The 12716-nt window shown below is 51.1% G+C and overlaps 1 protein-coding gene and 1 long non-coding RNA gene across 3 annotated transcripts; one reads left to right on the forward strand and one right to left on the reverse strand.

Annotated features, from left to right (window-relative positions):
• Positions 1-4756: 4756 nt before the first annotated feature.
• Positions 4757-8980, reverse strand: TNFSF14 (TNF superfamily member 14). Its single transcript, XM_043586371.1, has 4 exons — positions 8672-8980; positions 7356-7392; positions 7050-7091; positions 4757-6462 (listed from the first exon to the last, which is right to left on the reverse strand). The coding sequence occupies exons 1-4, from the start codon at positions 8891-8893 to the stop codon at positions 6035-6037; spliced, it is 729 nt and encodes a 242-aa protein (XP_043442306.1). The 5' UTR covers positions 8894-8980; the 3' UTR covers positions 4757-6034.
• Positions 5440-6809, forward strand: LOC122486796. Of its 2 annotated transcripts, none has more exons than XR_006298227.1 (2): positions 5440-5550; positions 6648-6809. It is a non-coding gene; the product is annotated as an uncharacterized LOC122486796 (long non-coding RNA). The 2 variants fall into 2 exon arrangements; XR_006298228.1 differs by lacking the exon at positions 5440-5550 and adding an exon at positions 6040-6133.
• Positions 8981-12716: the final 3736 nt, after the last annotated feature.

Here is a 12716-nt window from a genome sequence, read left to right on the forward strand (position 1 = left end):
CCACTCATCATTCATCCATATACTGTTCTATCTGTACACCCATCCATCTATCCAATTGATCATCCACTTATCAACTGCCCATCCACATATTTATCCAACCATTGACCCATACATCTTCTCACCCACCCATCCATACTTTAACCCGTCTACTCATTCATTCATCCCTCCCCTACCCATCTATCCACCTCTCTGTCTGTCTGCCTGCCTATGTGTACAATAATAGAAACAAGCTTGCAGGGTGCCTGGGTGGCTCAGTTATTAAGCATCTGACTTCGGCTAATCATGATACCATGATTTGTGAGTTCAAGTCCCAAAACGGGAACGGGTGACCTTGGGCCCCGCTGAGCTCATGCCCCGCTTCGGTGAGTCCTGCTTCTCCTTCTCTCTTTCTCTACCCCTAGTGGGATTCTCTCTCTCTCTCTCTCTCTCTTGCCCCTTGCTCACTTGTACACTCTCTCTCAAAAAAAAAAAAAAAAAAAAGCTTGCAACTTCTGTCAGTTACCTACTGATGCATAACAAACCAGTCTAAAACTTAGTGGTTTAAACCAACAACTGTTGTATTTGCTTACAATTCAATGAGATGGCCCTGCAGGGCTTGCGGGGGGATAGTTAGCTTCAGCTCCAAAAGCTGGGGCAGCTCATCTGGGGCTGGTAAAACTATTACGGCTTCACACCCATGTCTGTCACCCTCCAGAACGTCTCTGTCCACCCGTCCTCACTCACAGGACAGCCATATTTCTTTGCACTTAGGACTCTGAGAAGGCAAAAGTGGAAGCTGCAGTCTTCTAAGGCCTACATTCTAGAACTCAGGTAATTCACTTCTGTCACATTTATTCATCAAGGTAAGTCACAGTTAACTTATTTAGCCATTATTGTTTGAGAATTTACTGTGTATTAAGCACTGTTCTGGGTCCCGGCCATAAGAGGGAGAATAAAACACAAAACACAAGAGACAAAAGTTTCTGTCCCCACAGACTTTCTGTTAAGTAGAAACTCTGTACTCACTCACCTGTTGAGCAGGTCTGAGGTCTTGATTTCTTGTGGGTGACTTTTCTTCCCATCCATAATAGGTAGGGTTTTTCTAGACTCCCTTTATTAGAGAGGACTATTCTTCCAGGTTCCAGGTTCCAGCTTCTTTCCTTGGCTTGTAGATGGCTGCCTTCTCCCTGTGTCCTCACGTGGTCATCCCTCTGTGTGTGTCTGTGCCCTAATCTCTTCTTATAAGGACCCAGGTCATATGGGATTAGTGCCTACTCTAATAACCTTATTTTACAGGAGGGGTGCCTGACTGGCTCAGTCAGTAGAGCATGCAACTCTTGATCTCAGGGTCGGGACTTCAAGCCCCATGAGCCCCATGTTGGGTGTATAGTATACTTAAAAAAAATACCCCTTATTTAACCTTAGTTTTCTCTTTAAAGGCCTGATTTCCAAAAGCAGTCACATTCTGAAGTACTCGGCGTTAGAGGTCACCATATGAATTTGGGGGGACACAATTCAGCACCCAGAACAGGGGGACGCTCCTGTGTTCAGCTTTTTGGAACAAAGAAAAGAGGCGGAGAAAGCTCCCCAGAGAAATTCTAGGGGCACCTCAAACTAGAAGAGCCTCGAGTCCTTCATTGCAGAGCCCAGAGAAGTCGCAGGTCCCCAAAAAGGAAATGACTCGACGGTGTCTCTGGGCAGTTGAAGCCACAGACAGCCTCAAAGAGTTTCCGGTGCCTCAGCCTGGCTGAAAATCAGCCTTGTGAGCAAGGCTCAGGAGCAGCAGAGAGTGCTCCAGTCTTGATAGGTCACAAGCATGAAAATGGAGGGCTGATGGGTAAAAAGCAGGCTGACAGTTGGCACTTGTGTGGACAGGTGAGAATCATCTGGATCCCTCCATCACTCTTAATGCTGAGGCATTGGCTAAGCTCCCTGAAATTTTTGCAGTCTTGGGAAAGGAGCATGTGGGAAGGGTGGTTCCCAATTGACTGGTAATAGTTTTCAGCATCCTGGTGCAAAGGGCTCTCTGCACAAATCGAGTGGCATTAGGAGTAAAAAGGAAGTTATGTTATCTGCACTCCTTGCAAATTGCAACTTATGTATGCTTATGTATTGCTTGTATTATGCATATATATTGCGACTTATGTATGTGTTGCAGTTTGGGAGGACCCCGATAAAAAGATTTGGAGCCACACTTCCCCTCCAGAAGGCATGAAGCCATGCCGGCACATTGGTTTCAGTGCCGTAAGACTCATTTCTGACTTCTGACTTCTAGAACTAAAAGATCATCAATCGTACCACGTTAAGCAGCAGCAGGAAATGAATAATAACACTATGAACCCTCGCTCCTCTTGAAACTTGTGGTCATCTCAGGCTGTCATTTATTTTTCCACCTTCATCTCTCTGTGCTTAGATTTCCCCCTAAGGTGGGTATTACAACACTACCCACCCCACGGTCATTGCGAGGATTGAGTGAGTTACTGTGAATTAATGTGCTGAGCACAGTGTCTGGCAAGCGGTGAGGACATTAGAAGTATGATTGAGGATCCTTATTACTTTAAGAGCAAAACCACATAAACACATTGCTGAAAGGCAACTGACATTCAGCCTCTGTATGGGAGACAATGAGGAGTGGTGGAGACTGGTGAGACCCCATGACCTATCCAACAGGGACAGCTACTGCCCAGCCTGGGTTGTTGTTCACAGCTTCCAAATTTCCAAGAAAATCCAGAAATTTAGATTTGTCCACATGCAAAGTTTTGTCATGTTTAAATATTGGCTACTAATTTCCATTTTAAAAACACACCCCGTGACTAGATGTGGCCTGTGGATGTGAGGTCACCTTTCATATAATCACTGAAAAGAATTCAAACTTTAAATGTACACATGATTACAGCTATGCTTATACAAAAAAAAAAATCTACTGTGGATTAAAGAGCTCACTGTGGGCCAAGCTCTGGGAAACTACTTAAACACTCAAGCCATTTCATCTCACAATAACCACGGTAGGGTAGAGGCCACTATTTGTGTTCTTTTACAGATGAGGAAACTGAGGCCCAGAGAGGCCAAGGATGGATCCCGAGATCACCCAGCTGGGAAATGGCAGAGTGGAGGCCTGGCTTCCCTCAAAGACCCATTCTGTTTCTCTGAGACAATGCATCCCAGTATTTGAACACAGTGCTATTTAGCAGGAGGGACACAGCATGATAATATGAGGTTAATAAATGATTTATCATCATTATTTTTACTTCTACTGCCTCTGGGTCTTGGCAAGAGGTGAAGGAGACCTTTCCAGGGGCTGGGGGAGGGTAGGAATGCACACTTCAGGTCTGGAGGAAAAGTTGATTGTGGGGGAAGGTGATATCTGAACAGATGCCAGAGCATGGGAGGTGAAAGCGGAAATCAAACAGATAAACTTCTCAGAAGTTGTAAAGTAGGTCAATGGCCTGGACTGGGGGCTCACTACCCCATGCGCTATCTGAAAGTCTAGGTCTCCTGGTGCACCAGCCTCGACACCTGCCTTCAGGGCTCTCGGCTCCTCCTCCCTCCTGCCTCCCTCCATCTTTCCCTCCCCTCCCCTCCCTCTCTTTCCATCTCCCTCCTACCCTACCCATCCTCTTACCCACCCTCTTTTCTTCCGCTCACTCGCTGTACCACCTCAGGGCCGGAGGCCCCTCCCAGGAATGATCTTTGGAGGCTAAACTTAGTGACAGGTTCCATCCCCAGGCGGAAGTTGGTGGCTGCTGGTGGCTTTGTAATACATTGTCCCCACACCTTGGTCTCATCAAAGCCACGGAAACAGAAAAAAACGGTGATAAGAGTAAAGGAAACTCCAGTGGGGGCTGGGGCTGGGCATTAGGGGCTGCCCCACCTCCCACCAGCCCTCAAGGGCAGAGAGGCATGAAGCTGTGTGCCCTTGGTGGGAATGGAGGGGGAGTCCAACATTCCTGCCTCTATGTCTGGAACATGGGGACAGCAATAGCTCCCGCCCAGGTATGTATATAAGGCATCTAAGGATGTGACTCACACAAGATGCCTGAAATAGGGAAAGTGCCTAACAAATGCTATAGTGGGCTTTTCTGTGTCTGATCTGGTGCAATCTTTACAACAGCCCCACGGGCAAAAGCCGGTGTTACCTCCCACTTTGCAGATGAGGAAACTTAGGCACTGAGAGGTGGTGGGACTTGCTTGAGGTCACACAGGAGCAGGTGGCAGAGTGGAATTGGAACCCAGGACCATCTGACTGCAAAGCCTGTTTCCCTCCCTCCCTGTTCAGGCCAACGATGACAGCACTATCAACAATAATAAATAAACACTAACAACAATAATTGTCTGCCTCTGGGGTCTGAGCCCTCAGCTTTGGGTCCTGGGCACCAACACCTCCCTCCAGCCACACCAGGGTACATGCTCATCTCTACAGACCGCCTGATTTGTATGCATATTGTTGTCTGCCCCTCTCTCTCCTCACTCTTCCCGTGTTCCCACTTCGTTCGAGCTTCCAGCTGGCTGCGTAGACCGCCACTCTGTCCCGATGTCCGCAATCAGGGTGCTTGGCAGGGTGTAGCCTTCACTTTGTCATCAGGAATGGGAGATTCGAGGGGGAGGCAGATCTGGGCATGAGGCTTCTGATTTCTCCCACCCTTGCCCCCGAGCTTCCTACAGGGAGTTGGGCCAGCTGGGTTCAGTTTACTTATCTATAAAGTGACCTCCACAGGTGACCCCATCTACCGCCCCTCTGGCTACAAGCCACCATTCCCCTGAGAAGAGACAGACCCAGTTGCAACATTTACCATTTATTTCCAAGACCCATGGTCAGGGAGCCCAGGGCTGCCGACAGTGGTCCTCATCCCAGGATGTATTGGTCTTAGCTGGGAGGAACCTCAGGCTGTGTGTGATGTGGTGTGTGTGTGACGGGTTGGGACCGTGATGCAGCATCTGATGTGATGTGCGTGGCATCCCATGTGTGACACTTGGTGTGACCGTATGGCCCCTTTGGGTCACTGTGGCTGTGATGATGACTTGTGTAGGATATATGTGTCATACGTTACATAATCTGACTGTGTGTTTGTGGTCCTATGACTTGTGTGTGACTGCGAGTATCTGATGCTTTGTGTGTATGAGTGCAGATCTGAAGGGCACCTTGTGATTTTCTGTGATGCCGTAGGCATGTCCACATTCTCTCTCCATCTTCCTTTCCTCCCCTCTTTCCCTTCTTCCTTCCCCTCCTCCCTTCTTCTTTTCCCTCCTCCCTCCCTCCCTTCCTTCCTACCCTCCTCCCTTCCTCCCTTTCTTCTCTCTGCAAACATTTTCCAGGTGCCTGCTACATGCCAGACCCTGACCTGGGTGCTGAAACACAGCCGTGTGTCCTGATGGGATGTGAACACCCAGCAGTGCTGAGATCCAGCCAGCCAGCCGGTGATACGTTGATAGCCAGAAACCAGCCGTGACGGGAGCCTTCACACCAAGGAAATCACAAACACTACAGAGCCTCTCCCTCCCGGGAGAGCTGGTGGTCACCGGGACATCCCTGCGCCCGTGTCTCTGAGGGTGAACTTACACAGCCAGGAGGAGGTACAGCCACAGACCTGTGAGCAGATCTTGAGTGTGTGGCTATGGCCGTGGGGGGGACTGGCTGGGCTGTCCACATGGGTCAGTCTTGATGATGACTCCCTTCCTCCAACCACCCACACTCATGAGAGTGGGGAAGGCTGGGGTTGCCCGTCCTGGGCCAAAGTCTCTGGACCCCCACGTCCCACTCTTCTCTGAAGCGAAAACATAAATACCCACCCCTCACCCCTTCTTCCTGAATATCAGGCAGATCAGCTTTCCCCCGGTTGGGGGGCCTACAGACCCTCAAGTCTCTGGGTCTTTGTCTTCAGTATTGCCCATAGTGGCTCTGCAGTTTCCTTTGGGGCTCCAGGGGTGCCAGCTGGGTCTCCAACCTTCAGGGGTGGCTGGGTTGTCGGCCCCTGGAGGTGCCCGCTGAGCTCTTCGCTCGCCGGGTTCTCGGTCCCCCAAGGCACCCTCTGAGGGAGGCATCACTGTCACTCCTTTCTTACACCATGAAGGCCCCAAAGTAGGAGCGGGTCCCGTCACGGAGCCGGACCAGGCGCTCATCCGGCACACGGACGACCACCTCCTCGCCAGCGTCCAGGTGCACCACGCCTCCCAGGAAGCTGCTGTCCCACCAGACGCGGGGGCCGGTGGCTCGCCCACAGGGTGACCGCCGACTGACCAGCAGCTCGAGCTCCTCGGGGTAGCGCGGTGTGCGTTTGTAGAGGCCATGCGTGATGGGCAGGCCGCTGGTCAGCCCCTGCGGGCAGCCCACGCCCCCCAGCTGCACCTTGGAGTAGATGTAATAGTAGCCGGCCCGGGCAATCACCAGGGAGCCGTCACGGTAGCTGAGGCCCCTCAAGAAGGCCAAGCCCAGCTTTGTCTCCCAGAGCAGCGGGCCCCCGCTGCCCGTCAGGCTGGAGTTGGCACCTGGGGGCAGAGACAGAGGGGTCTGGTCAGCATGTGTCCCTCTGCGGATGGGCGGGGGCGACGACTCCCCTCCATTTTAGGTTGGGGACTTTATATGTGTTAATTCACTTTATTCCCACTTTGAGGGGAGGGAACTGAGGCACCGAAAGGCCAAGTCACTTGCTTCTTACGCCCTCCCCTTGCAGGTGGGGAAACTGAGGCATGGAGCCATTAAGTGACCAGCCAAAAGCATCAAAACTTGTGAGTGGCATAACCAAGGAACAGAGACAGAGTGCACCCCGGGCCAGAAGACTTGTAATCTCCATGCTCTTCGGTTTTTCTCCATTAAAATGGATATATGAATAGCGCCTCCTTGAGATTTAATGAATTAATATGTATAGAGCGTATTACAGCCCGTGACACACGGTGAGCGCCTTGTAAGGGTTTATTCAATGATATGAGAAATGCATGGACATAGGCAGTGGGGCAGGTCTGTGAATCAATAGTGAATGGGTGACTGAATGAATACTCAGACATGCTGGGTGTCTGTCTGGTCTCCCCAGGACACCCTGCCCCTCTCCCATGTCACGACCCGGGGTCCCCCTCACCTGTGAGGTGTGCTGCTGGGTTGGCCTGGAGGGACCTTCGTCCTGGAGAGAGATGGTGAGCGGTTAGGGGCAGAGGCGGTGAGGGGTGAGGGCCAGCCTCCAGCCAGGGTCATCAGGTCCACCTCCTGGTGTCAACCCCACCCTTTCCGGAGTGCCCCAGACTTCTGCTTCTCAGGCCCGGGGGAGGGGCACCTGTGGAGCTCAGGCCAGTTGTGTAAATCACATTGGGCAACCGGCTGAGGGGGCGGGGGCAGCGTGGGAACCATCCTACCCCCGCCCTCCCCAGGACCCAGGACTCTGACTCACCTTGGGTCAGCTGCTTCCAGGATTCTGCTTCTCCATCCTGAAAATGCAGAGAAACCCACGGTGAGGACCTGCGTGGCCCACACATTGGCATCCTCAGACTCATGGCTGTGAGACACACACAGATGCGGCACACGGACACTGTCCTCACCCCAGTGCCCAGGGCCATGTGCACGCTCCTGCCCCACCCAGCAGCCTTGTAACCACCCGGGCTCTCATATTCCCCCTCTGCAAATAGACATACGAATGCTGCCTATTTAAGATTCAGTGAATTCACAGGGACAAAAGCATGTTCCAGTGCCTGGCGCATAGTAAGCACAATATGAGAGTTAATTAAATAAATAATATTATAGACATGTACACATCGAGATGGCAGGACACGTGGACATCTGTGGCAACAAGTGGATATGGGCATGTGACATAGGGCACAGACCTGGACACTTACATGACACGTGGACACAGATACATGGGTGTGTGGTTTATGGATCCGGGTGGGTCTTCAGCACATGGGCTGTAGACAGGCCAGTACGTGGACATATGGGTGCACGCACACAGGACAGCAGTACGGGTTCACACGGGCGACATGCCCATGCGGCCGTCAGATCCAGTCACAAGGACAAATGCCTTGGAAACACACGACGCAAAGGGCCAAGACCACACAGTCATGGCGTGGGATGCAGAGACTCACAGGTGTGGCAAACAGATACATCCACAACCAACCGTAAACAGAGGCAGAGAGAGATTCTCGCAGACCTGGACAAGGTGAATTAGTGACAGTCCCGAATAATGGTGATCAGGGTATGGCTGACAATACTTCGCAACGTCTGAACATCAGTTCCGCGGGTTGCAGACAACAAGACTGTGTTATAAACATGAAATGTGCTATGATCTAGGTTTTATTTGTTACCACTACTAGAAGAAATGGTAGTTATGTGACCCCACAGCATGGTTAGCTAATGCTACAATAGCAATCATATTGCAGTATAAATGTACCAAATCCCTATGTTGTACACCTGAAACTGACAGAATGTTAACATGTCATTTATAACTCAGTTTAAAAAAAAAATCGGTTCTGGTTGGTTGAATTCTTGCCCTGGGCAGCCACTGCCGGGCACCACACACGCAATATCGTATCTCGTTCCCTGTGAGGTGGGCACTCTTAATTTCCCACCCATTTCACAGATGAGGAAACTGAGGTTCAGAGAAGTGAATTGACTTGCACTGAGCTGCTGTTAGCCTATGGTCTTGCACACGCGTGCACAGAGACGCGCACAGTGACACAGGAGACCCACCTCCACGAGCCCCGAAGCCCCACTCACCAGCAGGGGTGTGACCATCTCCCCCAGACGCCAGTGCAGCTGCAGCAGGAACCAGCCCTGGACGGCCAGCCCAGCCGCCAGCAGCAGCAGCAGGAGGCCCAGGCCCAGCTGGGATGCACTGCAGGGCTGTCTTTGGCGGCGGCTGGGCCCCAGCCGTGTGAATGGGATGTCTGTCTGTCCGTCCACCACAAACACTGAGGGCCGCACAACCGTCTCTTCCATGTCCTGAGACACCTCGGGGCTGGGCTCGCACGGCTGGGTCCCTGAGGGCAGGGAGGAAACCACGATTGCCCAATGCTTCTGGGCTTCGCACGCTGCAGACAGGCACCCGTGGGTCCCGGGGTTCAGCCTTTAGAGCAGGGGCTCAGCCCCTCCCCTTTCCCCACTGGCCCTCCTCTTCTTCCTGTCCTCCCACCCCCAGGCTGGCCCCATCTCACTCTCACTCATACAGCCTCTCACTCTTTCCAGGGGCATCTAAAGATGTGACTCAGGTAGGGATGGAGGGGGGAGGCCCCAGTTTTTCCCTGTGGCCACTTCATTCACTCCGTGACCAAATATTTATAGATCATCTCTGTGTGCCAGGTACTGTTCTAGGCTTGAGGGCACAGCCGTGAACAAGAGAGACAAAAGTCCCTGGTCTTACGGAGCTCCCATTCTTGGGGTGAGAGACAATGAGCCTCGTAAAGAAGAAAATACTATAGAGTGTTTGAGATGGTGGTTAGGGAAGTGCAAAATACAAGAGTAGTTTGTGTGTGTGTGTGCGCACGTGTGTGTGTGTGTGTGTGTATGCTGTGTGTATGTGTGCATGGAAATGAGTGCAGGGGCAGGCATGCATGTTGGTGAATCTATGCACACATGCGGGTGTGTGCAGGTGTGTGTATGCAGGTGTGTGTGTATGTGTGGGGTGTATGATTGTGCATGCATGTGGGTGCATGTAGGTGCGTGTGCATGTGAGGTGTGCATGAGTGTACGCGCATGCAAGTGTGTGCAGGTGCAGACACACATACGCCTGCATGTGTGGATGTGTGTACATGTGCATGAGTGTGCCTGTGAGTGTGTGTGTGTGCATGCGTGCATGCATGGATGCAAGTTCAAATTGGAACTCACGGACAGGTGGTGTAACCACCAGCCGCTAGGTTAACTAGGCTGAATCCAAGGCCTGGAAGTCGTCCCGGGGGCACCTCGAACTGGCCTGAGTAGCCCTCTTTCTCTTCTCCCCCACATCCCACCTTTTCGCAAGCCCTGGCCAGTCTCAACGTCTGATCTGAACCCAGCCGCCCGTTTCCAGACCCACTGCTACTGCCTTTGCTAAGTGCTGTGGGCTGAGTGTCTGTGCCCCTCCCCCGTTCATTTGGTGATGTCCTGATCACCTACCTGATGGCCTCTGTAGGTGGGGCCCTGGGGAGGCGGTTAGGTCAGGAGGGTGGAGTCTTCCTGAATGGGATGAGTGCCCCTGACGGGAGACTCTCTCCCTCCCTCTCTCCCTCTTCCTCTCCGTCTCTGCCATTTGAAGACATTTGAGGACCCAGTGAGAGGGCCACCGTCTACAAGCCAGGAACAGAGCCCTCACCAGAGCCCGACCAAGCTGGCACCTGTGTCTCAGACTTCCAGCCTCCGGAACCCTGAGAGATGCATGTCTGCCGTTTGAGGCGCCCGGTGTAGGGCATCTTGTTACAGCCGCCAGACTGCACTAACACACTAGGGCATCTGTCATTTCTGGCCTGATTCTTGCAGTGGTTTCCAGCTGGACGTTCTCTCTGCCTCTTGCCACCTCATAATTCATTCTCTGCCCTCTACAAGTGTGAACTTGTGTATTTGTTTCCTTTAATTTATATAATTTAATTTCATTTAATTTACTATTTTCTTTTATTTTAGAGGTGAAATTCACATAACGTAAAAGCAACCATTTTAAAGCGAGCAGTTCAGCGGTATTTAGGGCATTTCCACAGTCGGACAACTCTGTCTGGTCCCCAGACGTTTTCAGCGCCTCGAAAAGTAAGCCCATACCCATAAAGCAGTCCCCATCCCCCAGGCCTCCCAGCCCCTGCCAACCACTAGTCAGCTTTCCTGCTCTATGGAGTTACCTGTCCTGAATAGTTCAGGTATTTCATAAAAGTGGAAATACACAACCTGTGGTCTTTTGTGTCTGGCTTCCTTCACTGAGTATAATGTTTTCAAGTCTCAGCCAGGTCCTTCCTTGTTAGGGCTGAGGAATGTTCTAGTGTATGGACACATCCCAGTTTGCTTGCCCATTCACGCGCTGAGGGATGCTTCAGTCATTTCCACCTTTGGGCTACTGGGCAAAGTGCTGCTATGAGCATGCTCGCACGTGTATTTGTCTGGGTACCAGCTTCCAAGTCTTTGGGCAGATAGCTAGGATTGGAATTGCTACCATCAGCTTTCCAAACAGCCTTCGTGTCTTCCCTGCTTAAAATCTTGCAGCAGCTGGGGCGCCTGAGTGGCTCAGTCAGTTAAGCATCCGACTTCAGCTCAGGTCATGATCTCATGGTTCGTGAGTTCGAGCCCCGCGTTGGGCTCTGGGCTGACGGCTCAGAGCCTGGAGCCCACTTTTGATTCTGGGTCTCCCTCTGTCTGTCCCTCTGCTGCTTGCACTCTGTCTCTCACATTGTCTCAAACATAAATAAACATTAAAAAAAAAATTAAAAAATCTTGCAGTGGCTTCCCACGGAGTGGTCAGGGGCTAGCACATTACGCCTCGTGGCTCAAATCCTCCAAGGCTTTCTCCTCTTTGTCATCTGTGTGTTGGCTTAAGAATCCCCTCCTCATGATAGGTTTCTTTGTATTCCCTGACCATCTGCATTAGTCATGACTCTCCAGAGAAAGAGAACCAGTAATATATCTCCATCCATCCATCCATCCATCTACCACCTATTATTATCTATCATCTATCTGTCTGCACTCACACACAGACACACACACACATGCACACATACACAATTTATTTTAAGGAATTGGCTCATGTGACTGGGGTTTAGCAAGTCTAAAATCCACAGACAAGCCAGCAGGCTGGAGATTCATTTAAGAGTTGATGTTATAGTTTTGAGTCTAAAGTCTAGAAACTCGGGCAGAATTTCTATGCTGATATCCTGAATTCCATCTTCCTTAGGAAACCGATTCTTTTCCTCTTCTGCCCTTCAACTGATTGGATGAGGCCCACTCACATCATCAAGTGTAACCTGAAAGTCAACTGACTGTAGGTGTGAATCACATCTAAGATTTACCTATGCAGCAGCATGGAGATCAGTGTTTGAGTAAACCATAGCCTAGCTAGGTTGACACATAAAATGACCATTATTTGATCTAAACAACCATAGTGGTGGCCCCAACGTAGGCAGGTTTTCTCACAATGCCCTGTTCTTCATTCCTTTTTGGACACCTTAACTGTCTGAAATCAACTCTACACTGTCTTTAGAATGTGAGTCTCATGATCAGGTCTGTGCTGTTTGCAGTCTGGAACCACAGGTGCCCAAACAGAACAATACCCAATGTCTTTTTTTTTTTTTCTGAAAAAAAAGGAAGAAAATGAATCCCAGGGCAGAAGAAAGGGGGAATTGGCATGAAAAACCATGACAAGAAGGACATAAAGGTGGCCGGAGGGGCAACCTGACAGAGGTCGGCTGGGACACCTAATGAGTGATGAGGACTTTTGAGTCTCCCCTTGACAGGGGTGCTGACAACCAGGGACTGGAAGTAGCAGGAGGGATGGTGAATATATTTCCCTCATATTCCTGGAATTGGGAGGTGGGGTTCACAGGACCCGGTGGGGTTCACAGGACACAGCCAATTTCACACAGGAAATGGGCTGAGAAGGGGTGAGTGCCAGGCTCAGGGCTTTTCCCATGATGACCTCATCTAGAGTCAGGGACTGGATCCCAACATCTACAGACCTAGACGTACTGGTGGTGTTATTAAACACAAGAGACATCCAGGGACTCCGTTCCGTCTACAGAGAGTGAAACTATTCACCTGTGACTGCTGCCCCCGATGCAGTGCAGGTGGTGCTGTGACCCCAATACCCCCACGA

The sequence above is a fragment of the Prionailurus bengalensis genome, chromosome A2, assembly GCF_016509475.1.
Source record: "Prionailurus bengalensis isolate Pbe53 chromosome A2, Fcat_Pben_1.1_paternal_pri, whole genome shotgun sequence".
In the NCBI taxonomy this organism is placed as follows: Eukaryota; Metazoa; Chordata; class Mammalia; order Carnivora; family Felidae; genus Prionailurus; species Prionailurus bengalensis.